At 48.6% G+C, this 27,047-nt stretch overlaps 1 protein-coding gene across 1 annotated transcript; it reads right to left on the bottom strand.

Moving 5' to 3' along the window:
* Window positions 1–15,439: 15,439 nt before the first annotated feature.
* On the bottom strand, window positions 15,440–22,752 carry LOC132251160 (uncharacterized). Its single transcript, XM_059729832.1, has 2 exons — window positions 22,298–22,752; window positions 15,440–17,238 (listed from the first exon to the last, which is right to left on the bottom strand). The coding sequence occupies exon 2, from the start codon at window positions 16,882–16,884 to the stop codon at window positions 15,973–15,975; it is 912 nt and encodes a 303-aa protein (XP_059585815.1). The 5' UTR covers window positions 16,885–17,238; window positions 22,298–22,752; the 3' UTR covers window positions 15,440–15,972.
* Between the last annotated feature and the right edge of the window lie 4,295 nt (window positions 22,753–27,047).

The following is a 27,047-nucleotide window of genomic DNA, read 5'->3' as shown; positions in this document are numbered from 1 at the left end:
GAGGCAGATAAAAAAGATGGCTGGAATGCAGCATGCAGCAGAAGACACCCCAGCAGCCCAAGTCAGGAAGGGGTGTGGCCAACTTACTCCAAAAGCTCTGAAACCAATCCAGAAGCTAACCGTAGCCATAAGAAGGAAAGGGCCTAGTCATATTCTCCCAGTAGCTCCTCAGGCCAAATTTGTAGCAGCAGCAACAGCAGCAGCCTGGGACTGGAAGGTGCATGGCCAACTTCTTCCCAGAGGGTCCTCCCCCAGAAGTTCCTGAGGGCAAGTTGCCTTAAGCTGATGGCCAGGGCAGGATTTTATATTGCTGGGCCAGCACAGGTGCTGGTCCTAGGCTCTAGCTCCCCCCCAGCTGCATATCCAGGAGGAGGCAAGCAGGGTTTTTTTGCCCTAAGTGGCACAATATGTGCCACAACCAAGTGCATGTACTGGCATGTGTGCTGAGACAAAAAGCCCAGGCTCAAATTTGCATCACTTCTATTTGAGCTGCTGCATGCATCTGTTGGACACATGCAGGCATGTGCACTTGCAACAGCTCAAATAAAAGCAGTGCAAATTTGATCTGGGTCTTTTTGCCTCAGTGCAGGTACCTGGACATGTACTTTGGTGTGGGGCAAAATAACTCTACCTGGCTCCTTCCAGATCTGAAGCCAAGAGGGAGATAGAGCCTGGGGCCAGCACCTATGCTGGCCCCAGTAGTGTAAGAAAGCTACCCTGTCCTGGTCCTGTCAGTACAAAAAGCTGCATTGGCAAGTAGCTCAGGGATACTCACTCTCAGGAGTGTCTGGGGCCCAGCCAATTGGTACCCGGGGACACTACCCCTTGTGTCAGCTGGAATGCTAAATCAACCCTGAGAGTTCCCTGCACCCTTTCCCCACTGCAGCAGTCTGGCAGTGTGACTTGCTGTGCATCTGCCAGACCTGGATGGGGACTGTACAGCCAGTAGAGGCATCTGCCCCTCTGGGCCAGCTGCCAGTGGGCTGTAGCTGCCAAGTTGGCCTTTCTGCAGCACTACTGCTATGTGTTCCCCCTGCCCAGCCATTTGGCAGCAATTGCCCAAAAGATGTTCTCAGTGTGGTGGCCTGCTTTGAAGTGTCAAAGCCTGTCCTCCTGGCCCCAACTGGCCAGCCACAGCCACCTGGGTCCAAGGTGACAGCTCTGAGCAGCCTCTTCTGCCTAGGTCCTGCCACTTGCTTCCCTATAAGGAATTCTGGTGTTCCTTATTTAAAAACTGAAAAATCCCTAATAAAAAAGTCCCAAAGTCACTCTGTAAAATACCCTGAAATCCATGTTCCTCCAAAATTAAAACAAAAGACCACTATAGACAGAAAGAGGGAGCGAGACAGAGAAATAGAGACAGAGAGGCAGTGATCAGTCGGGCAAAGTTTTATTGATATATCTACAGTTTCAAAGCAATTTGGAAACCTAACAGTCATCATCATAATAAAATTAAATCTAAATACCTATATGTTCTGTGTTTGCCTTTGGTTTTCTTACCATAGAGCAGTTAGAGCTCCCCCTGACCCATTCACTAACCAGGATGTGGGGACAGCTGCCCCTGCAGCCACAGCTCCTGCCACTAGGTCTCATCCTGAATGGCAGCTGGTCATAAAGGGTGTGTGCTGGGGGGATGTGAGGTTTGCAGAAGTTGGGTGGGAAGATGGATGGAGGGATGTGGATGTCTGTGGAGGCATGTGGAGGGCCATGGGGTATGTGGGTAGGTGTGGGTGTATTGTGGGGGGACTGTAATGGGGGCTGCTTAGGATGGGTGGATCCCCAGCCCCCCTCAGGGCATAGCACCCCCACATAGCTCGCAGGCTGTCCTCCACAGGGCTACTTCTCCTCCACAGGGGCCACAGATCCACACAGAGCCTACAGCCCCTCCAACAGGAACCACATGGCACCTGTAGGGGCTACCAGACCCCCTGCAGGGACCACATAGCCCACCCCCACTTCCTTCCCCAGCCACCCGGATTGTTGTCCTGTCTGGCCCCATTCTGGCCCCCTTTCCCCACCAGCGCCTGCTCCCTGATGGCTGCTCCACCTGGCCCCACTCCCCGCTTGCACTCCCAGAACTCCAGTGGCTGCCCCACCCAGCCCCACTCCCTTCTTTAACCCCCAATGGATGCCCTACCTGGCCCCAGCCTCCCAGCACTTTAAGAAAAAGGAAAAAAAGGCTTGCATTCATTAGCAGTAGCAGCAACCATCAGGGTCTCTGGGCCCCCATGGCAGAGCCCCCCCCCCCACATAGCACATGGCAGCGGGGGGGGGGGGCAGCGGGGACCAGCCCCAGATACCTGGCCCCCTCACTGCTACTGCCCCATTGTAAGGGTGTGGCCGGGGTCATCAGGGTGCCACATGGATCTGCACACTGTCAGGAAGCTGGGGCTGCTCAGGCTGAGTGGTGCTGGGCCCCTGCTGACCCCAGCCACACCCCTATGATAGGGCAGTGGCAGTGTGGGTGCCAGGCTGGGCTAGTCTCCGCTGCCCCTCATTGCCCTGTGCTATGCATGGGCAGGCAGCATGCTTCAGCACCAGGGTGAGGGCCAACCATAGAGAGGGTCTGGCTGGCTACTGGACTGTGTCTGTGGAGGACCCAAACCTCCAGTTGCTTTTTTTGCCTGGGGTATATTTCAACCCTGGATATATAATTTTTTGTTTGTTTGTTTTTGTTGTTCCTGCACATTTTTTTTTTTTTTTGTTCCCACACACTCCTTTTGAAGCATCTCAAAGGGCTTTGAGATGCTGCAAGAAGCACATGCACACTTATCCTGACACACCAGTTGAGGTTTTCTCTCCCCCTCCCCACCCCTGCCCCCACCAAAGAGGAAGAAATCCTCACTCTAAAATGGTCAGTAACCTAGTGGTCAGAAAATTCACTGAGGTGTGTTGGCCCATGTTCAAGTCATTATTTTAGGTCTTTCCATGTTCAAGTCATTATTCTAGATCTGCCCTCAGCCTACCTCCCCTGTGGTGGTGGGAAAAGTTTAGTGCAGCACAGCCATCCCCACCCTCCTGGTCCATTGCTACTCATGCTGTTGGCAGTGGAGCTTGTGTGGGGTTCCTAGTGTCAGCAGCCTTGAGTCTCACCACCCCATTCCACCCTCCCATGCTGGGTTCTTCCTGCTGGCACTTTAGCAAAACCCCCAGTTTTTTCTTTTTCAATATATAGATATATAGATATATAGATATGATAGATATGCATTCCCTTCCCTTCCCCAATTATTTCTGGCTTTTCTTTCTCTCCCCCTCTATTCCCTATAGACAAGCATAAGTGAGCTCAGACTTAGGGTAAGCTTTAACATTTTTATTTTGGTAGCAAGTTTTTGGTTTTGGATATCCACTGTTTTATATTGGATTATTATTAGGTTTGTATTGATTCTTACTGTTGTATATTGTATTATTATAATTTTTGTATTGATTTTTATTGTTTCATATGGATATTGTATGGTTTAGATTTGCGTTTGTAAGTGAACCAAAATAATGCCAAGTTTCCATTTTGTATGTCAAATCTCCATCTTGTGTCCTCTGCCCGGGCATCCCCTCTGTTTCAACTGTATGAGTCACGTACCCCTCCCATGTAAATTGGTTCCCAGATGAATAAGTGATTGGGAATGATTGAAATACAATGGTAGCAGGCCTTTACTGAGTGGCCTGTAACAACCAGGCCATCACCTCACATTGATTCATCCAGGAACCACGGACCTCACCTAGGAACAGAGACAAGAACCCAGCATTTGAAAGACAAAAGAACCTGCAGAACCAGCAACACTACCATTGTACCCCACCATTACAGACACCCAAACCTGCACATCCCTGCATGGAGCACACATGCTCAGTATGCCAGGGGCTGACCCTTGCCTGGGCATGCCTCCTGTCACTAGGGTCACACAAGGTCTGCCCCTATAAAAAGGGACAGTGAAGACAGACCCAGTTGGACCCCCTCGCCATCTGGACCAGCACCATGCCATACCACCTATCCACCCAGAAGCCCTGCCAGTAACCCCCTTCTGGACAACACCTACTAAACAAGGACCCCTTTCCAGCCTGGATAGGTAACTATTACCCCCTACTCCTTCTTCAACCAAGGACTTGGACTCTGCTTCTCTTCCCTACCTGGACTCCAGCCCTTCCACTGAGTCTCTTTCTCCTACTGCCATTCTGAGTGCGTGTGCATGTGTGTGTGTGTGAACCAATAACTTCATGGGGCTGTGTAGTGTGTTGTCTGTTTAATAAACCTGTTATTTGGACCCCTGAGTTGGGTCTTGCTTTACTATGGTTTGGCCTTGCTCCAATCTCTGCTCCTCACCCCTCTAACTTCTGTCTCATTTCTCCCTTTCTTGCTTCTGGCTCACTGCCACCTCCAACACCTGTCCTGAGCTCCTCTCTGGCTGCAAATCCCCTTTTCTTTGCCACTGGCTTATCCCCACTGCCTTTTCCTTTCCCCCTGAGCAACCAGGTTTCTGCCTCAGTTTCTTTCCTGGCTGTCTCCTCCTTGGTAGCACTAATCTGCCTCCTGCCCAATATCTTAGCTGTCTGCCTCAGTTTCCAGTCCCAGTCTACCTTAAATAAAACCAAGCCTCAGTTCCTCAGCCAACTTTTCTGTAGTCCACTAGTTCTAATCCTGGTTCTGGCAACTTTCACGCCCTACACTTTAACTCTATCTCTCTCTCACCTGAACCTTCCCCCAGGTACCTCGAGCACACACATATACGCTGTGCCATCCAAGTACTAATGGCTTCAATGTTCTCTGGCTGACATATGCACCTCTTCACTTGTGTAACTTTATGGTTACCTGCCTATTGCAGTTCTCACCCTATAGTTCAGTATTGCACAAATCATCACAACATTTTTGTTTTACTCGGAAGCACCTTCCTCTAATCCATCTCTTTCTTAATCCTAGGCATCAGATGATAAATGAACCAGTCAGTTATGTCTTGGACACCTCTACTGTGGTATAGGTTAGCTGCTTTAAAAAGGACCTCACGCATCTTTACTTGAAACACCCACACTAGTGAACTCATGTAATAGTGTGGACTGACCTTGCCTGTGAATCTTAATGTCTTGCTTGAAAGGCTCCAAGCCCAGAAGGAGCTTCAGATTTTAATTTCATTTACTAAGGTCCCAAACAAACTAAAAACCCAGATTGCAAGAGAACCAATCATAGTAAAAAAAAATATTTTGGAGGCATCCTCCACTCTCTCTTGAAGGTGCCTTGCAGATTATTGTCAATACACCTCATTAAAATCCAAGTTCTTTGTTTAGAAGTAGGAAATTAGCATCTTATATGCAATGTGACCCTCATATGAATACTCTACATCTAAGGAATTCCAGAATATGAAGGAATCAACTGACAAAACTGTCCTCCAGTACAGAAAATAAGATTAGATCAGTTGCTTTGTCTAAAACTATGCATTTTTTGTTAATAATTCTTTCTTATTAATGACTTTAAGAAGGATGTAGCCTGCCTTGAGAGGGTCCAGAGGAAGGCCAACAGCTTGATTGGAGGGCAACAGGGCAGGCCCTATGAGGAGCACCTGAAGGACCTGAACCTGTTCAGCCTCAGCAAACAGAGGCTGAGGGGGGACTTGGTGGCTACCCACACATTTGTTAGAGGAGATCAGCAGCAAATAGGAAGGGTCCTATTCCCCCTAGCAGCACCTGGGGTGATGTGGAACAATGGCCAGAAGCTGCTGAAGAATAGGTTCAGGTTAGAGATTAGGAGGCACTACTTCACTATTAGGGTGGCTAGGATCTGGAACCAACTTCCTAGGGAAGTGGTCCTCACTCCTACCTTGGCTAAATTCAAAAAGAGGTTGAATGAACACCTGTCTGGGGTCATGTGATCCCAGTGTGTGCTCCAGCCAGTGGTGAGGGATTAGACTAGATGATCTCCTTAGGTCCCTTCTGACCCCAAAATACTATGAAACTATGAAACTATACAGGGGAAAAAGAAACACACTCCTGGAAATGTAAGCAGGCACTCTGGGGAAAACAGATCTCTAACCAATGTGGAAGAGATCTAGGTATCAAAGAAACATCTTCAACTGGATAGGACAAACCTCAACACAATGTGTTTCTATATGTTATGAATCCAATATCCCCTTCTTGGCAGCCCAGTGCCAGTTTATGGCACTTTCTTATGAAGAAAATGAGAGCACTGAGGAGCAGGACTGTAAAGTTGTTCTTTTAAAAGAAGTGTCTATTCTCTCAACAACTTGAGACAATTTGTTGTTCATTTCCTAATGACATGATATATACTGTCTTGGACTCTTTAGACTTAGACAAGTGCCCTAAAATAGCTCTTTTTTTCCCCCACTATACCCTGCACTCAAGCATACAACTATAACAAAGCCTGTAACCTCCCCCTGCCCCCTTTTATTAACACAGCACTTAACAAATACACTATAGTACTGGGGAAACCTTTTGAATTTTCCATAAATTGCAGTGTGTGTGTGAGGGAAACTGCTATCCAGATGTATTTTGTCCATTAACTGCAATTTGTTTTAGGGGGAAAAAAGTCATGAGTTAATTTAGTACTTATTAAAATGACTAATGACATTGGTTTGAGCTAGGCATAATAAACTTCATTATGTTTTGAATGTTATTGTGTTTTGAAACTTTTTTTTGTAATTGAGATCTGCAAACATACCTCTGATTTGCAAAGTGTACTGCTAACCTACCCCTGCAAGCTCAAAACATTTCATTTACTGAATGTGTTGCAGTGAGAAGCCCCGACATGCTCCGCAGGGGCCCAGGGAAACCCTGGGAGCCCCAGCACAGTGGAAACAGACCTTCCACCTCTGGGAAAACTCAAGGAAGCAGGAACTGGCACTGTGGCTGCATGAACCGGCATGAGCCAGCTTTTCAAACAGCTGCTTCCTGGGCAGGGGAGCACTGAGCCAGTGGTGGCAGGGAGAGACGCCACCATGGGAAGATTTAAAAACCACACCAGAAGCCAGCAGGGGAGAGAGGAGAGAGAGAGAGCCAGCAGGGAGCATGCCAGGCATGGGGTGACTCCAGCTGATGGCAGGAACATTACTGCAGGTGCAAAACCTGCCCCCAGAGCAGGGGAGTTAGTGTCCCTGCATTAAGCTGAGGAGGATCTGTCCCCACCCCCCCACCCCCGCCCAGCTACCTTCCTTTGCAATGAAGTAAGAGGCATTGACCTCCCCCCTTTTTCAGGAAAAGGAAGGCATGCCTGATGCCAGGAGTCCAGGTCTCTGGCACCAGGGTCTGGGGGCTCCAGTGTCTTTGATGGAAAAAAAAAAAGGGGGAAAAAAAAAAGGAAAAGAAGGGTAAAAACCAATGTAGCCGTAGTCATCACCCAACCCCTCAGAAAAAAAAGGAACTCACAGGGGAATAGTTGATCTACACTGGCAACACCCAAGTGGCTGGCAAGTGGATGGGGTGTAGGGGAGGCGGAGCCCCGAGGAACATCGAGAACTGACTGTAAGTATCTCCATCTCAGGGTTCCCCTTCAAGAAGAACACCACTGAACCCCTCCTTTTGCCCAATAACATCAAGTCTTGGCAGGAGAGTTGAGGAAGGGAGAGGCCCTGGTAAGAGAGGACAGTAGGATACCTGTCATGCTCCCTAAAGTTGCCACAGTGGTGCATTGGCCAGGAACTAGCAGCTTCTGCATTAGCGGATCAGGGATCCCAACCTGGGCAAAGCAGACATGTAGGCAGCAGCAGTAGCTCATGCAGAGCTTGTGATGCAAACCATTCAGGCAATAGGGCAGGTGTTGGAGATACAGTAGCTGCAGGGAGCCCACCAGCAGGAGTGAATGCAATGAAACACTGCCCTGTTTAAGATGCCGTGAATGACATGGAATAACAATCCTGAGGCCTACATAGAGGCATTCAAGAGAACAGCCCTACAGACTGGGCTGGATCACACCCAGTGGGCCCACCAGTTGGGTGCTCTGGTGATAGACCAAGCCCAACCCACCTATCGGGCCTTGTTGAGGGAGGATGCACAAAACTATGACACAGTATGATCCTCTACTGGCTGGAGCTTTCTCCAGAGAACCACAGGCAGGAATTTCAAGCCTGAAAATCCCTAGAAGTCAAGAGGCCTCGCATTCTGCTACAATACCTGTGAGACGCTCTGAATAAGTGGCTTCCCACAGGCCGGTTGGACAGAGAGGGGGTCATTGACCTGGTCCTGCTGGAGCAATTCCTCTGACTTGCAGGAAGACACCCAGATGTGGGTAAGGAGGCACTAACCCTGATCCAGTGAGGAGGCCCTCTGCCTCGCAGAGGCCTTTGCCAGCTCAGAGAGTGAGCGAGGTCAAGGACGAGGCCTCTGTTCCCTGATAAGGGGTACGGGTAGAGAAGAAGAGAGGTGAATAGGCTCACAGAAAAGCATGCCAAGGGGTGTAGTCTGTTACTGATGTGGTCAAGTCAGACATATATTGAAGGAATGAGGACTTGGCTTTAGCAAACTGAGTCATGGTATGGCTACATCCACCCCGCCCCACGAGAGAGTGAAGGAGAGGGATCGAGGGGAGCCCATGGGCTTCTGCTTTGGCTTTACCTCACATGAGGGAGACTGGGACTGTCCAGTCATGACAGTCTGGATTGGAGATTGGGCAGTTAGAGAGACCCTAGACATGGGATGCTCACAGTACCTCCTCCACACAGACCTGGCCCCGTGAACCAGAAGCCGGACCAAAGAAGCCAGACCATTGGTAATGATGTGCATCCTGGGTGGTGAGATGTGCTTTTGGAGCTGCTACCTCCCCTAAAAGGTAATGGAGTTCAGAGGCAAACTATGGGTCAGCTTGGCACTAGTGATGGCCTGCAAAATGATCTTGGGCCAAGAATGGGGACCATTTTACAGAATGCTTGAGCGTGTGTGAGTGACTGAAGAGGAGAGGAAGTGACTTAGAAGAGGGGAAGGCTTGGCTGTGGAAACTGCCCCCCACCCCCACAAAGGGAAATGGTCCAGGACCACATTCATATGAAGCAGGTGGCCAGTGCTGCTCAGTTCTGCCAGGCTCAATGGGAAGACCCAGAGCTCCAATGACTAGGGACAGAGGATCCAGGAGAGGGGACATCCAGCAGCCATTCCAGCTTTGAGGTAATAGAGGGGCTACTATACCAGGTCCAGCGATGTCAGGAGGGGATGGCAGAATTGTAAAGGCTAGTGGTTCCATCTGTGCTTTGCTGACAAATTTGGAAATTGGCACATGACACCCCACTAGGTGGGCATTTAGGGCGTACCAAAACCCAAGACTAGTCTGGGACTTATTTTGGCCACCCCTGCAAGAAGACATAGAGAGATGGGGAGTGGCCTGCCCTGAGTGCCACAAGGCCTGGGAATGGAGACTGCAAAGGGCACCCTTGCTACCTATGCCCATAATCAAGACACCGTTCTCCCGTGTAGCGCTCAACATCGTGGGTCCCCTACCAAGGTCTCGTGGAGGGTACCAGCATGTGTTAGTCCTAGTGGATTATGCTATGAGGTTCCCGGATGCAGTTTCACTTCAATCTATCACAGGTACTCGCATAGATTCATAGATTCATAGATGTTAGGGTCAGAAGGGACCTCAATAAATCATCAAGTCCGACCCCCTGCATAAGCAGGAAAGAGTGCTGGGTCTAGATGACCCCAGCTAGATACTCGTCTAACCTCCTCTTGAAGACCCCCAGGGTAGGGGAGAGCACCACCTCGCTTGGGAGCCCGTTCCAGACCTTGGCCACTCAAACTGTGAAGAAGTTCTTCCTAATGTCCAGTCTAAATCTGCTCTCTGCTAGCTTGTGGCCATTGTTTCTTGTAACCCCCGGGGGCGCCTTGGTGAATAAATCCTCACCAATTCCCTTCTGTGCCCCCGTGATGAACTTATAGGCAGCCACAAGTTCGCCTCTCAACCTTCTCTTGCGGAGGCTGAAAAGGTCCAGTTTCTCTAGTCTCTCCTCGTAGGGTTTGGTCTGCAGGCCCTTGACCATACGAGTTGCCCTTCGCTGTACCCTCTCCAGGTTATCCGCATACTTCTTGAAGTGTGGCGCCCAGAATTGCATGCAGTACTCCAACTGCGGTCTGACCAACGCCCTATAGAGGGGAAGTATCACCTCCCTGGACCTATTTGTCATGCATCTGCTGATGCACGATAAAGTGCCATTGGCTTTTCTGATGGCTTCGTCACACTGCCGGCTCATGTTCAACTTGGAGTCCACTAGGACTCCAAGATCCCTTTCCACCTCTGTGCCACCCAGCAGGTCATTCCCTAGGCTGTAGGTGTGCTGGACATTTTTCCTCCCTAGGTGCAGCACTTTGCATTTCTCCTTGTTGAACTGCATCCTGTTGTTTTCTGCCCACTTGTCCAGCCTATCCAGGTCTGCCTGCAGCTGTTCCCTGCCCTCCGGCGTGTCCACTTCTCCCCATAGCTTTGTGTCATCTGCAAACTTGGACAGAGTACATTTCACTCCCACGTCCAAGTCGCTGATGAAGACATTAAAGAGTATCGGTCCAAGGACCGAACCCTGCGGGACCCCACTGCCCACACCCTTCCAGGTCGAGACCGGCCCATCTACCACGACTCTTTGGGTGCGACCCTCTAGCCAATTCGCCACCCACCGGACTGTGCAGTCATCCACATCACAGCCTCTTAATTTGTTCACCAGTATGGGGTGGGATACCGTATCGAAGGCCTTCCTGAAGTCCAAGTATACGACATCCACCCCTCCTCCTGTGTCCAGGCGTTTCGTAACCTGGTCATAGAAAGAGACTAGGTTGGTCAGGCACGATCTGCCCGCCACAAACCCATGCTGGTTTCCCCTCAGCATAATTTGTCCTGCCGGGCTCTCACAAATGTGAGCCTTGATAATTTTTTCAAATACTTTACCAAGGATGGAGGTGAGACTGACTGGCCTATAGTTGCCCGGGTCCTCCTTCCTCCCCTTTTTGAAAATGGGGACCACGTTAGCCCTTTTCCAGTCCTCCGGGACTTGGCCTGTGCGCCACGAGCATTCGAATATTCCCGCCAGTGGCTCTGCAATGACGTCGGTCAGTGCCTTCAGCACCCTCGGATGGAGCCCATCCGGGCCTGCCGACTTAAAGGCATCCAGTTCTTCCAAGTGACTCTGCACCACCTCAGGATCTATGCATGGAAGTCTGGTGCCTTGCTGCTGCCTCTCTACAACCCCAGTGAGAGACTTGTCATGCCCCTCGCTTAGGAACACTGAGGCAAAGAACTCGTTGAGGAGTTCAGCCTTGTTCCCTCTATCTGTCACCAATTGCTTCTGCCCATTTAGCAGGGGTCCTATTCCTCCCTGGGCCTTCCTTTTACTCCCTATGTATCTAAAAAACAATTTCTTGTTGTCTTTTACTTGGGTTGCCATCCTCAGCTCCATGGTAGCTTTGGCCCGCCTAACTGCCTCCCTACAAGCACAAGCAGAGGAGGTATATTCATCTTTAGTGATCTCACCCTGTTTCCACTTTTTATGTGCTCCCCTTTTGGCCCTTAGGCTGCCCTGGATTTCTCTGGTCAGCCATGGATGCCTCCTGGCCCCTTTCCCTCTTTTGCCTCGCTCGGGGATCGTCTTGCTTTGTGCCCAAAGGATCGTTTCCTTTAGGCACAGCCACCCTTCTTGGGCACCCATCCCATCAAAACTCCTACTCTGCAGTGCTTCCTTGACTAATCGCCTGAGTGCAATGAGATCAGCTTTCCTAAAGTCTAGCACTTTCACCCTACTAGTTACCTTACCCACTCGCCGTCTTATGTTGAATAGCAGAAGAGCTCCTAAAGTGGATCACTAGGGTAGGAATCCCACGCAAAATACTTACCAAGTATGGGATCAATTTTATGTTGGATATGATGAAAGCTCTCTGTAACACCCTCAGCATCACCCACCTGAAAACATTGGTTTACCACTCTCAGGTGAACAGCCTAGTCAAAAGACTAAATGGGACCATAAAAAGCATGCTCAGGTGATGCACACAGGAGGACCCCTGTAGGTGGGATACCCTACTGATCCCGCTACTGTTTGCCTGAAGAGATGCACCCCAAGAGTCAACCCAGTTTTCACCCTTCCAGTTAGTATTTGAGCACCAGTCCAGGGGTCTGTTACAGATTGTCCAAGAGGAATGGGAGCAGCTGGTGGGACCCAGAGTAGTAGCTGAAAGATACCGGCAGGAGCTACAAGACCAGATCAACAAGGCCCAGCAGATCACTTGTCAGAATATGTGAGTTGCTCAAGCACAACAGGAGACCCAGTATAATAGAAGAGCAAAACCCTGCACATTCCAACCAAGGGACATGGAAGTTTCACTTCCAGCATCAGTGAGTAAACACCTCATGATGTGGCAAGGGCCATTTAAGGTAATACAACAGGTAGGACCAGTAGATTATGAATACTTAAGACTGGACACCATTGTGAGCATCAAATTTACCACGTGAACCTCCTCAAAGAATGGAGGGCCCCTCAAGAAGGGGAGGAGGAGGACCCGGGGAACTATAGGCCAGTCAGCCTCACCTCCATCCTTGGCAAAGTCTTTGAAAAAATTATCAAGGCTCACATTTGCGAGAACCCTGCAGGACAAATTATGCTGAGGGGAAACCAGCACTGGTTTGTGGCAGGCAGATCGTGCCTGACCAATCTAGTCTCTTTTTATGACCAGGTTACGAAACGCCTGGACACAGGAGGATGGGGAGATGTTATATACTTAGACTTCAGGAAGGCCTTCGATACGGTATCCCACCCCATACTGGTGAACAAGTTAAGAGGCTGTGACTTGGATGACTACACAGTCCGGTGCATGGTGAATTGGCTGGAGGGTCGCACCCAGAGAGTTGTGGTGGATGGGTCGGCTACGACCTGGAAGGGTGTGGGCAGTGGAGTCCCGCAGGGCTCGGTCCTTGGACCGATACTCTTTAATGTCTTCATCAGCGACTTGGATGAGGGAGTCAAATGTACTCTGTCCAAGTATGCAGATGACACAAAGCTATGGGGAGAAGTGGACATGCCGGAGGGCAGGGAACAGCTGCAGGCAGACCTGGATAGGTTGCACAAGCGGGCAGAAAACAACAGAATGCAGTTCAACAAGGAGAAATGCAAAGTGCTGCACCTAGGGAGGAAAAATGTCCAGCACACCTACAGCCTAGGGAATGACCTGCTGGGTGTCACGGAAGTGGAAAGGGAACTTGGAGTCCTAGTGGACTCCAAGATGAACATGAGTCGGCAGTGTGACTAAGCCATCAGAAAAGCCAATGGCACTTTATCGTGCATCAGCAGATGCATGACGAATAGGTCCAAAGAGGTGATACTTCCCCTCTATCGGGCGCTGGTCAGACCGCAGTTGGAGTACTGAATGCAGTTCTGGGCACCGCACTTCAAGAGGGATGCAGATAACCTGGAGAGGGTCCAGAGAAGGGCCACTCATATGGTTAAGGGCCTGCAGACCGAGCCCTACGAGGAGAGACTAGAGAAACTGGACCTTTTCAGCCTCCGCAAGAGAAGGTTGAGAGGCGACCTTGTGGCTGCCTATAAGTTCATCACGGGGGCACAGAAGGGAATTGGTGAGGATTTACTCACCAAGGCGTCCCCGGGGTTTACAAGAAATAATTGCCACAAGCTAGCAGAGAGCAGATTTAGACTGGACATTAGGAAGAACTTCTTCACAGTTCGAGTGGCCAAGGTCTGGAACGGGCTCCCAAGGGAGGTGGTGCTCTCCCCTACCCTGGGGGTCTTCAAAAGGAGGTTAGATAAGCATCTAGCTGGGGTCATCTAGACCCAGCACTCTTTCCTGCCTATGCAGGGGGTCGGACTCGATGATCTATTGAGGTCCCTTCCGACCCTAACATCTATGAATCTATGAATCTATGAAGATTGGCTGGTGCAAAAAGAGGAGACAGTAGATGAGCTGAAAGCCCTCTGCCTAGAGTTAGGGGGATCCACACTGAAGAGGCAAGGTCAACTAGGGGAAGATTTGGAGCGCAATCAATGACAGGAACTGGAGGAGGTGATAGAAGCCTTCCAGGACGTGTTCCAAGAAACCCTAGGGCAAGCACAGGGAATCAAGCATTAGATCAGAACACCCCCGGTGCACTAGTCAGGGAGAGATGGAGGCCTATACCCCAATGATGGCAACAGGAAGTACATCAAGAGATTGAAAAGATGCAGAAGCAGGGAATCATCTGTCTGTTTCATAGCCCATGGCGCCGTCCAGTCATACCAGTGGCTAAACCTGATGGATCACTCCAATTGTGCATTGACTTTGGAAAGTTAAATACATTGGCAACCTCCGATGCATTCCCCACACTTCACATTGCCCACCTCATCGAGAGAATTGGGAAAGCCAGATACATATCCACCATCAACCTAGCCTAGGGGTACTGGCATATCCTAATCCGAGCCACGGACTGTGCCAAAACCACTTTTGAAACCCCTTGGGGCCCGTTCAAATTCATACAAATGTCTTTCAGAATGAATGGAACAGCGACCACTTTTCAGAGGCTCATGGACTCCCTGTTGGCATCCCACACAGCATATGTGGCAGCTTATATTGATGACATCATTATCTTCACCTCAGATTGGCCTCAACATCTTGAGGCCCTGAGAGTGGTCTTGAGAGAACTTCAAACAGTGGGGTTGACCACCAATCCAAAAAAATGTAAGCTGGCAGGTATGGAAACTAAGTGCTTAGGGTTTCACATAGGATTGGGAACCATCCCACCTCTAGGGGACAAGGTAGAGGCAATACGCCAGTTTCAAGAACCATGCAACTGTAGGCAACTCCACTACTTCTTGGGGCTTATCAACTCTTACCGGAGCTTCATACCGCACTTTGTGGACCTTGCTGCACCCCTCACAGATGTGCTTAAAGGGAGATCATCAGAGACCCTGAAGTGACTGGATGAGATGACAGGAAGCTTCAAGGGTCTGAAAGAGGTGATGTGCCTCAACGTAGTGGTACATACTCCATTTTTCTCTGCCTCTTCTGTTTTGCAGACCAAGGCATCTGGCAATGCCCTAGAGGCTGTGCTACTGCAAAGATGGGGGGAAGATGAGCATCCAGTCACCTTCACAAGCCGCAAACTCAAGCAAGCCAAAATAAGGAATGCCACGATAGAGAGAGAGTGCCTAGCAAAACGCTGGGTGATAGAATATTTTATTACTTGATGGGCCAGGAGTTCATGGTGTTGATGGACCACACACTGTTGTCCCCAAAGGACAGTGAGCTCATGCCCGGTGCGCTTGTGGCAATAAACACACAGGGGTGAAGGATCCAACTTAATCTTTATTTCTGCGCAGAAAGTGGTGCTTGGCAATTGTTCGCAAAGCAAGCACCCACACCCCAGTGGGCGTCTGCCTTATACAGCTACGTAACAGGTTAAACTTGCTGGTGTGATGAAATGTATAGCAAGCCCAGCAAGTAACCCCCCTTCCAGCTCCCCCCCAAGTAACCCCCCTTCCAGCTCCGGAACTTTGTTGATACAGCTTTCCTTCTAGCGAGGCCAGCAATTAAACAACTAAGCAACAAGCGATCTCCCCCAGCCTAAACAACCTAATCTATGCCCTTGGTTAGATAAAATACTTTTTCAAAACATACAAAGCTGTTCCTGAAGTAGAAAATGCATAGTGAAAGTTCAGGGGTGCTCATCAAATCCCTGCTTCGAGGCTATGGCCCTTATGGAAAAGGCCCATAGTCCTCGACTATCTTTCTCATCTCCAGAAATCTCTTTGCTTCCTCCCGATTGTTTTGGATCGGGTTTGAAACTGATGATTTTACAAACATCACGCGGTGAACGGGGGAAGAAATTGATTTCTTGAGTACCTCACAACACAGTGGCACACACTGTACCCCACAACAGATCATCAAGAAAATACACATACTTGCCACAATTAATAGGAAAATTTGCTTAAGCCATGAAAAATTAGGAAGCCAAGAAGTAAGCCATGAGAAGTCGAACCCTTCCCCTTGCTTAATGTGGGACAGAACCTTTTTTAACTTCTGCACTTTTTACTCTATTAACTTGGAGTTATCTGTCAAATTAAAACAACACATTCCCTCGAACTCTTCACATCCGTGGTTATGCCTCAGCAACAGGTAATCTATGGCTGCTCTATTTTGCAGAGTAGCTCCTCTTAGTTCTTTCATTGGAATATTGAGGGCAGCTAGGGCCTGTGAAGTTGTATTTAGGCCCTTTGCCAGGGCACAGGCCACCTTACCAAGCTGCCTCTCAGCGTCCACCACTAGGCCTGGCACCCCTACTAGGAAAACTGCTAAGGACACTACCTCGGCCTCACTCAGGAGGTTTATGTCACTATCACAGGATTCATCTAGCATCTTCAAACCTCTCCGGTGACGCTTACTAGAGGTCTTAGGCATACCTGGTAGCCAGACAGTCAACCGGCCTAGAACACAAGGGCCTCCTGTGGCATTGGCTGGGATATATGAATAGGCAGTCTTCCCACAAAGGAGGAACCCCCGGGGTAATATAACATGAACGTAGTTGCAAGATACATTAGTCATGTCTGAGCAATTGAAAATTTTCGTTTCTTTGGTTAAGCTTTTGCAAGCTTGGATACAGTTCACAAAATTGGCACAGCTGGTGTTACCAGGGGAGGTGACTGTCAACAAATCTATTTCAAAGGTACTAGTGTTTCTTTCTGTGGTAATGGTTCCCCACATGGAGTTGTTATTGTAATTGATTGGACCTCCTATTCCCCCAGATGTGAACCAAGTCTGATTCCGGAGCGCTTCCATTGGAGTGGGCATCCCTATAAGGCATGACGTGAAAATATCATCAACTGATATTCCACCTGCCAAACAAAAATGAGTGACATTTAATACGTCCTTTGCCAAATAAACCCACACAATTTGACTCTTATCGAACCTTTGATGCACCAACCCCTTAGACTCTAGAAACATTACACCTATTCAAAGAACTACTTTCCACATGGTTGACGTTTAAACAGAAATTTAAGTCCTTCTACTGGCTCTGCTGTCCAACGGTGTCCGTTTGTGTCGGCTTCTGGTGCAACACTCTCAGCAACTTCTCCTACAGGTGATACTTCTGGTGCGGTCTTCACCCGAGTGTAGTGTATCCAAGGTTTTACCCCCTGAACCTTCACTGCAGAGTGAGTAGTAAGAATCACAGGATACGGTCCCTTCCACCTGGGCTGAAGCGGCTCGTCTTTCCACGTCCAGACCAGCACCTTGTCTTCGATCTGGAACTTGTGGACTGGTGTATCTAGAGGGAGTGGAAGTTGTTCCTGGACATACCTGTGGAGAGAAGACAATACAGCAGACATAGAATACAAATAATCTTTTACATTCCCCTTTTACATGCATTTGACTCCCATGCGTCACCACTGGATTCTTAGGATATGGCTTGCCATACATTAATTCAAATGGACTAACTCCCAATTTAGCTGTAGGGGCTATGCGCACTCTAAGCAAGGCAAGAGGCAGAGCTTCGAGCCATTTCAACTGAGTCTCCTGGCAAAGTTTAGCCAGCTGTCTTTTTAGAGTCTGATTCATTCGTTCCACCTGTCCACTTGACTGCGGTCTCCATGTTGTGTGAAGGTCGCATTGTATCCCCAGAGCCCGGGAAATTGCCTGGGTCACTTCTGACACAAAGTGTGGACCTCGATCCGAGGCTAATCCCTCTGGGATTCCAAATTGTGGAATCATTTCTTTTAGCATCACCCGGACCACTTCTTTTGCTTGGTTGGTTCGGCACGGGAAGGCCTCAGTCCATCCAGTCAGAGTGTCCACGAGCACTAACAGTTATTTGTAGTGTCCCTTCTTGGGAACTTCAGAGAAATCTATCTGCCAACATTCTCCTGCTAATAGTCCTTGCCTTCCTGCTCCTGGCGGAGGTTTGGGGGAAATCTTAGGATTGTTGGCACAACAGACAGGGCATCTACGCACTATTTGTTCTGCTGTTTTTCTCATCTTAGGCCCCACTACAATTCTTTGGAGACCTTGGGTCATGGTGTCAGCTCCCATATGGGTGCTCTGGTAGTACTCTTGGAGCACTTTCCTAAGAATCAGTTTTGGCATCAGGACTTGTCCCTCAGGCAAAACCCACCATCCATCTTGTTGTTCTTTGCTTCCCAATTTCTCTGCGAGTTGGTTCTCTTTTTCAGTATATTTGGGAGGTTCCTCAGGTAACACTACCTGAGGCATCAATGCCAACATTTGAGTCTCCTGAACTTGTCCTCTAGCTGCCTTCTTCGCCGCAGCATCTGCTCATCAATTTCCTTTAATAATATCAGCATCTCCCTTTTGATGGGCCTTACAGTGCACCACAGCTACCTCTAGTGGTTCCATCACGGCTTCAAGTAATTTCAGGATCTCTGTTCCATGCTTTACTGGGCTTTTACTTGCCGTTAAGAGTCCTCTCTCTTTCCATATAGCTCCGTGGGTGTGTAAGACTCCGAAGGCGTACTTTGAATCCATGTATATAGTGGCTATCTTTCCTTTTGCCAAATGGAGAGCTCGGGTCAGCTCAATAAGCTCAGCTCTCTGTGCAGAGGTATTTGGAGGCAAAGCGTTTGCTTCCACAGTATCCCATGATGTAACCACGGCATATCCCACCTTCCGGGTTCCATTGTCCATGAAGCTGCTTCCATCTGTGTAGAATTCAAGGTCTGCATTAGGTAGTGGGGGATCTTTAAGATCCGGCCAGCTAGCATACACACTCTCAATAGTTTCAATGCAATCATGCTGTAATCCTTCGTCCTGTTCCAATGGCATCAACGTAGCTGGGTTCAAAGTACTAGAGGTTTGCAACTGGATGTCTCCTTGATCCAGGAGAGTCGCCTGGTACTTAGCCATTCATCCAGGGGAAAGCCAGGTTCCCCCCTTTGCATTCATCACCGTCAGCACTGAATGTGGGGTATACACAGTCATTGGTTGTCCTAAAGTAAGTTTCTTAGATTTCTTTACCAGCATAGTGGTAGCTGCCACTGCTCGCAGGCAGGCCGGCCATCCCAAACTAGTGGGATCCAATTGTTTGGAGAAGTAGGCCACTGCTCTTTTCCAGCTACCTAAGTACTGGGTCAGCACTCCTGATGCTACTTCTTGGCATTCATATACATAAGGTTGAAATGGTTTACTCAGATTGGGTAGGCCCAGAGCCGGCGCTGTCATAAGGGCCTGTTTGATAGTGTCAAAGCTCTTTCGGCATTCTGCCGTCCATTGTAAATCTCCCTCTTTACCAGTAGTGGCCTCATAAAGAGCCTTGGCTATTAGTCCAAAATTGGGGATCCAGATCCGGCAGAATCCTGCCATACCTAAAAAGCCTCGCAACTGTCTCTTGGTCTTTGGGACTGGCATCTGACAGATGGCCTCTTTTCTTTCAGGGCCCAACATCCTCTGGCCTTGTGAGATGTCAAATCCCAAATATCGTACCCTTTTTTCTGTTATCTGGGCTTTCTTTCAAGATACTCGGTATCCAACCTGTCCCAGGAAATTTAGTAAACTTACGGTCAGGAGGTGGCACTCTTCCCTCGTTTTTGCTGCAATTAACAAATCGTCCACATACTGTAACAGGGTTCCTGATGTCCCTTTGTCCCACTTCTGAAGGTCGGTACTTAAGGCAGTGCTGAAAATAGTGGGACTGTTCTTAAAACCCTAAGGCACAGCTGTCCAGCACAATTGGGTTTTTCTCCTAGTATTCGGGTCTTCCCACTCGAATGCAAAAATCTCTTGGCTGTCTCTTTCAAGTGGGAGGCAAAAGAAGGCATCTTTCAGGTCCAGGACTGTAAACCACTGTTCCTCTGCAGACAAAGTAGTCAGCAAAGTATAAGGGTCCTTTACCACTGGATGAAGGGTCACCGTGACCTTGTCCACGGCTCTGAGGTCCTGCACAAAACGATACTCATTACTGTGGGGTTTTTTTACAGGCAAAATGGGGGAATTGAAAGATGATTGACACTCCTGAAGTAAACCATATTTAAGGAATCTCTTTATCAATGGTTCCAGGCCTTTCCAAGCTTGTATTTTCAATCGATACTGTGGCACCCTGGGCGGGGTAATTCCCGGCTTTAAATCAATGCTTACAGGGGTGGCCAGTTTGGCTCTTCCTGGCTTCTCTCCCACCCATACCCATGGTACTACAGCATCTTCTACTTCGGCGGGAATTCTCCCTTCCTCCCCCTTCTGCAATAGGAGACACACCTGAGCTTTCCAGGCTTCCTCAGTTGGTATCTTCATAGTAATTTTCCCCTCCAAAAAGATCAATTGGGCCTGCAATTTGCACAGCAAATCCCTCCCAAACAAAGGTATGGGGCACTCAGGCATATACAGGAACTGATGAGACACTTTCTTTCCTCCCAATTTGCATTCCATGGGTGGCACAAAAGGACGATACGTCCGCTGGCCGGTGGCTCCAATTATGGGGATCTTGGTTTTTGATAAGGGTCCTTTAAAATTGTTTACAACTGAATGCGTGGCTCCACTATCTACTAGAAAGTCAATAAGTTCTCCCCCTACTTGCATTTTAACCAGGGGCTCGTCGGGGGAGACAGAGATTACTTCAGTGTTAGCCCCCGGTCCCCGTCACTTCTGGTCAGAACCATCCAACATCAACAATCTTTCTTCCTCCTCTCGTCTCTTCTTCTCCCTCTTGGGGCACTCATTTTTCCAATGCCCTTCCTGCTTGCAAGTAGCACACTGATTAGGTCCCAGCCTGGGACCATGGTCAAAGCCTTCCGGAGCATAGCCCACGCCTCCTCTATTCCCGCTACTTCCCCTGCCTCGTCCCCGACTCCTCTGATCTACAATTGCTGCTGCCAACAACGATGCTTGTAATGACGCCTGTGCCTTTATTCTCTTATCTTCCTTTTTCTCCTTAACCTGATCTCTGTTGGAGTATACTTTATAAGCAATCTCAATCATTTGACTGATGCTCATTCCAGCTGCTCCTTCAGTCTTCTGTAGTTTTTTTTTCTAATATCTGGGGCTGACCGTCCTATAAACAGTGTGTTAAACATCTTGGCATTTTCTGGCAGCTCCTGATCTAAATCCATCCACTGTCTGGCTGCCTCGCATAACCTCTTATAAAAACTGGATGGATCCTCCTTCGGACCCTGCCGCACCTCATACAATTTAGACAAATTTTTCTGCTTCGGGATAGCCTCCCGGAGAGCAGCCAGCACAAACTCCTGATACAGCTCTAACTCCTTCCAGCCCCCTTGGGTGTTGAGATCCCAGTCTTGATTTTTCTTAGGGCAAAGTTCATCTACATCACCAGCTGGGTGACGCTGCTGTGCTATTGTGCGTGCTTTCTCTAAGACCAACCTCTTTTCTTCTGGAGAAGAGCGGCCAGTAAGGCCTGAATATCTATCCAGTTTGGTTGGTGGGTGAGGAAAATAGTAGAGAACAACTGGGCCATTGCCTCCAGATTCTGGCGATATTGGCCGACGGACTGTTTCCAATTTATCAAGTCTGCCGAGCTGAATGGCACATGGACAAAAACTGGTTCACCCTCAGGACCCACCGCTGGTTGTAAAGGGGCCTGAACTACTTGTTGGGCCCCTGATTGTAAGTGACTTGCCACAGGGCTAAACACCCCATCTCGTACAGTCCCTTCTACCACCAGATTGCTACCACCCGCATCCGCCGGACCCGGGGACGGCAACCCAAGGCTGTCAGGGGAGGTGGGGGACAGCGGACTGGACGAGCTAGCCGGGAGTCCCTGACGAGCCGTTACAGGTGCAGTGAAAGTCCCCTGTGGTGACGCATGGCTCACAGGATGAGACGGGGGAGCTCTGGGAGCAATTAGCAACTGCACGTCTTCCTCCTCCGGCTCCTTTGGACATACTGTGGTGACCCCCCGTAAAGCCATTACCCCACTTCCCCTAAATATCCCACACAACTTCTGGTTAATCTCATCCCTATACAAAGTCATATATGCCTCTACATAAAGCATCTCATCCCACTTCCCTTGGCGCCTACAAAACAACTGTAACTGCAAGATTGTGTTATAATCCAAAGACCCATTCTCCGGCCAGGTTGCACATCCGCAAGTTGGTACTGTGGCCAACATGTATTGCAATACGGAATCATCTGTTGTTTTGTCATAGGGTCACTTCCAAACTTTGGCCAATTTTTCAAAATGCATCCTAAGGGACTGCAGGGTGGAATCTTAGACTGGTTACTTCCCATTATCCAACTACCGGATGGTGATTGCCACTCAGCCTCAGAACCAAACTGATTAAAGGGAGTTCATGGGGCTGCCACCCGATCTCACTCGCCTAGGGCGTCTACACGGTCGGAACTTTAAAAGCCGTCTCTTTTCCAACCTGCCCAAAATATGGAAAGAAGTACTTACCAGTCCGTTGAAACCTCCCTCGCCCCACCTGATTAAGTTGGTCCTTCGAGTGTTGCACCGTTGTGCCCCTCCCCGACTGCGTCAGGCAACCAGGAGGCAGTAAGACCTCCGATGAATAAGGTCGGTGGCGCCTGGCCCTCACGCCGTCCACAGTTGTTGCCGGAGCTGAAGAGGTGGACTGGGCAAGGCAGTCAGCTAGGGTCCCATCTGGGTCACCAGAAATTGTTGTCCCCAAAGGACAGTGAGTTCGTGCCCGGTGCGCTTGTGCCAATGAACACACAGGGGTGAAGGATCCAATTTTATCTTTATTTCTGCGCAGAAAGTGGTGCTTGGCAATTGTTCGCAAAGCAAGCACCCACACCCCAGTGGGCGTCTGCCTTATATAGCTACGTAACAGGTTAAACTTGCTGATGTGATGAAATGTATAGCAAGCCCAGCAAGTAACCCCCCTTCCAGCTCCCCGCCAAGTAACCCCCCTTCCAGCTCCAGAACTTTGTTGATACAGCTTTCCTTCTAGCGAGGCCAGCAATTAAACAACTAAGCAACAAGCGATCTCCCCCAGCCTAAACAACCTAATCTATGCCCTTGGTTAGATAAAATACTTTTTCAAAACATACAAAGCTGTTCCCAAAGTAGAAAATGCATAGTGAAAGTTCAGGGGTGCTCATCAACACCACTGCAGTGGCTAACCAAAAAACGAAGCAAAAATACCCACCTTACCCACTGGGCACTGGCTCTTCAACCATTCAAATTTATGGTAATGCACCATCCCAGCAAGGATAATCTCATGGTGGATTTTCTTTCTAGACATTTCAGCCCGGAGGAGCCTGCCAAGGAGGCATGTCAAGCACATGACAAAGAACATCAAGTCATTCAGCAGGGCATGCAAAAAGTCCAAATGCCACAAGGCAGCTTAAATGGGGATGTCTGTGGCAGCAAGAAGCCCACACAGGCTCTGCAGGGGCCTGGGGAAACCCCGGGAGCTCCAGTGTTGCAAAACCCCCCAGTTTTTCTTTTTTTTTTCTTTTAAAATGCATTCCCTTCCCTTACTCAACCATTTCTGACTTTTTCTTTCCCTCTCTATTCCCTATAGATAAGTATAAGTGAGCTAAGACATAGGATAAGCTTTAGCATTTTATTTTCATAGCAAGTTGTATTTGCTTTGTTTTTTCTCCTTCTTTATATTGTATAATTATTATGTTTGTATTGATTTTTACTGTTCTATATTACTGTTTTACTGGTACTATATGATTTAGGCCTACATATCTAAGTTAGCATAAGTCATATCAAGTCTCCATTTTGTTTGCCAAGTCTCCATCCTGTCCCCAGGCCCGGTTGTGTAACCCATGATTCACACCTACCCCTCCTATGTAACTTGGTTCCTGAATGAATGGGGATGAATGAGGGTGCTTGCTGGACAATGGAAGTAGGTCTAAAAATAGCTCCCTCTGAATGACCAAACCATCAACACCAATACCTGGACCAATGACCCAGCCCTTGGAACCACCCTCAGCATTCAAGAAACAAAAGATGAGACAACCCATCCTTGTGACAGGCTGCACATGCTCAGTAAGAAAATCTGGAGCCCTCTGGACCAGGATTGACATTGCCTGGACAGGCCCTCCCCATAGGAGATCAGAGGTAGTCTGCCCCATAAAAAAAGGTAATGAAGACTGACTCTTTGGGACGCCCTCTCCATCTGGACCAGCACTATGCCACACCACCTATCCACCCAGAGGCCCTGCCAGCAACCCCCCTCTAGACAACACCTACTGGACAAAGACCCCTTTCCAGCCTGGATAGGTAGCAATCTCCCCCACCCTCTGTTCAACCAAGGACTTGGACTCTGCTTCTCTTCCCTACCTGGACTCCAGCCCTTCCACTGAGTCTCTTTCTCCTGCTGCCATTCTGAGTGCTTGTGTGTGTGTGTGTGTGTGTGTGTGTGTGTGTGTGTGTGTGTGTGTGAACCAATAACTTCATGGGGCTGTGTGGTGTGTTGTCTGTTTAATACACGTGTTCTTTGGACCCCTGAGTTGGGTTTTTCTTTACTATGGTTTGGCCCTGCTCCAATCTCTACTCCTCACTCTCTAACTTCTGTCTCATTTCTCCCTCTCTTATTTCTGGTTCACTGCCACCTCCAACACCTGTCCTGAGTCCCTGGCTATCTCCTCCTTGCCACCAGTCTTCTTTTTTTTTTTTTTCCTTCCCATGCACCAGTGACCTGGAGTAACCTGGGGCCACTAGATCTTAAGTAAACCCAAGCCTCAGTTCCTCAGTCAAGTTCTCTTTGGTCCCCTGGTTCTGGCAACTTTTACTCCCTACACTTTAACTCTCTCTCTCTCACCTTAATCTTCCCCCAGTATCCCAGGTACTCCAAGCGCACACATATATACTGTGACACCCAAGTTAGGATCTTACCTATGTGTAAGTGGGCTGTATGTATGTGAACTGGTTAGTGTGTGTGTGTATATATATATATATATATATATATATATATATATATATATATATATATATATATATATGTGCCATTGTATGTATGGTATATGAATTAGTGATCTGTGTATGTGTACTGAGTGTGTGGGTATGGACAATTGATTTTTGTCTAACTTTTGGGGTGTATAGCGTATGTGCTTGAATTGGTGATAGGTATGCATGTGCCTAGGCTAGTTTGGATGTATATGTGCCTGAGTTGCTATGTGTGCCCTCCCATCTAACAGCACAATATTGAGATTCTGAGGGTTGGCCTGGCCCCACAGGGCAACACCAGCACAGAGTAAACAGACCCCCACCCCTGGGAAAACTCACCTGCAGGCACACAGCCAGAGCAGGAACCGGTGCCATGGCCACATAAGTTGGCATTTTGCTGGCTTTTCAAACAGCTGCTCCCTGGGCATGGGAGTGCTGAGCCAATGGTGGTGGTGGGAGACACCACCATAGGAAGATTTAAAAACCTTGCCAGAAGCTGGTAGGCGAGAGAGAAGAGAGAGCCAGTGGGGAGCATGCTAGGCATGGGGTGACTCTGGCTGCTGGCAGGGACATTGCTGCAGGTGTAGAGCCTGCCTCCGGAGCAGGGGAGTTAGCATCCCTGCATTAGGCTGGGGAGGATCTATTCCCAACCCAGCTACCTTCATTTGCAAGGGAGTAAGAGACGACACCCTCCCTCCCCCCTTTTTGGGGAAAAGGGAGGCACGCCTGACATCAGGAGTCCAGCCCTCTGGCACTAGGGTCTGGGGGCTCCAGCAGCCTTGACAGAAAAAAAAAAAAAAAGAGGGGAAAAAATAAGGAAAAGAAGGGGAGAAACTAATGGAGCCATAGTCATCACCCGACCCCTCAGAAAAAAAGGGGCTCACAGGGGCATGGTTGATCTACACTGGCAACACCCAAGCAGCTGGCAAGTGGATGAGGTGTAGAGGAGGTGGAGCCACGAGGAACATCGAGACCCGACTGTAAGTACCTCCCTCTCTGGGTTCCCCTCCAAGAATAACACCACTGAACCTCTCCTTTCATCCAATAACATCAAATCATGGCAGGAGAGTTGAGGGGGGGAGAGTTCCCAGTAAGAGAGGATGGTACGATACCCATCACACTCCCTAAAGTTGCCACAGAATGCAACCTTAAAATCCAACCCAACAAGATGCAAAACAGGCACCACATAGCCATTCTTCCTCCTGAGCTCCATGAGGAAGCATCTGGTTGTCCCTTTGGCCTGTGTGAGTAGGCAGCTGTTCAATCTGGGTTCAGATCTGGCTGATTCAGATGCCAGGGATCTGATCCAGAGCTCTGGACCAGGTTCCCACTTTCATCCATCTGAAGTGGCTCCGAAGCTTCGGTAATTACTGCACTCCAGCAGGCTTGATTTATCAAGCCTGCTCTGACACACTGAATTACAACACATCAGAGCAGCCTCCCTGCTCATGTATAGGCACCCTATAGAATGGTAATGGGAGCAGAGAGATGATTTAGGGCTGCAGATATCTTTCTTTTTTAAGGATAAGGCTCAGGCCTTCTTTTAACCATGGTATCAAGAAAGCATGAAAAAAGTAGTTCCTGCTCTGGCTGTGTGTCTGCAGGTGAGTTTTCCCAGGGGTGGAGGGTCTGTTTACTCTGTGCTGGTGTTGCCCTGTGGGGCCAGGCCAACCCTCAGAATCTCAATATTGCGCTGTTAGACAGGAGTATTTTCTCTATTTCTCCCCTATGATTAAATGGTAGGGAAACATACACATGGCCTATGTTTTGTTTACTTATTCTCATAAATAGTAATCCCCTGTCTCCCCACCTGCCTTCTGACATTTGGCAGTGGTTTGTGAATGTGATATCTACTGTCAGGGAAGACAGAAAAAACAAACAAACACAGAACAGCTTTTGTGCTGTGAAGTGTACCATTGTTTAACTTCTATTGCTTATATTTCTCTGCTGCATGCATACATAAAAGACCATCTAGAAATATATATACGGTATAAACAAATCACACATGCAAAAAGAAACCCTTTTGTGTCTTTTTATTAGAAAGGAAACTGATCTTATAAGAGAAATATTCAAATGTTTTATTTTGCCTGGTTTCTAGAAACACAGAACTGTTTACATTTTCATCATCAGTGCTTTGTATGGATTTTTAATGTTTAAGTATTTCCCTTGTAAGTCATTCTGTAGCAATGTACTTTTAGAGTTTATATTTTCATTTAGATTTTATGTGAGGGACCAACTGAACCCTTTTTTGCAATAGTGGTTATAAATCCAAAATAGCAAA

Source organism: Alligator mississippiensis, chromosome 6, assembly GCF_030867095.1.
Source record: "Alligator mississippiensis isolate rAllMis1 chromosome 6, rAllMis1, whole genome shotgun sequence".
Lineage (NCBI taxonomy): Eukaryota > Metazoa > Chordata > Crocodylia > Alligatoridae > Alligator > Alligator mississippiensis.
Note: the sequence above shows the minus strand (reverse complement) of the source record. Positions and strands in the feature narration are given on the sequence as shown.

What these genes read in the sequence shown, in the direction of transcription:
- LOC132251160 (XM_059729832.1), bottom strand. Translation starts at nt 16,884, where the DNA reads ATGTTTCTAGAGTCTAAGGGGTTGGTGCATCAAAGGTTCGATAAGAGT.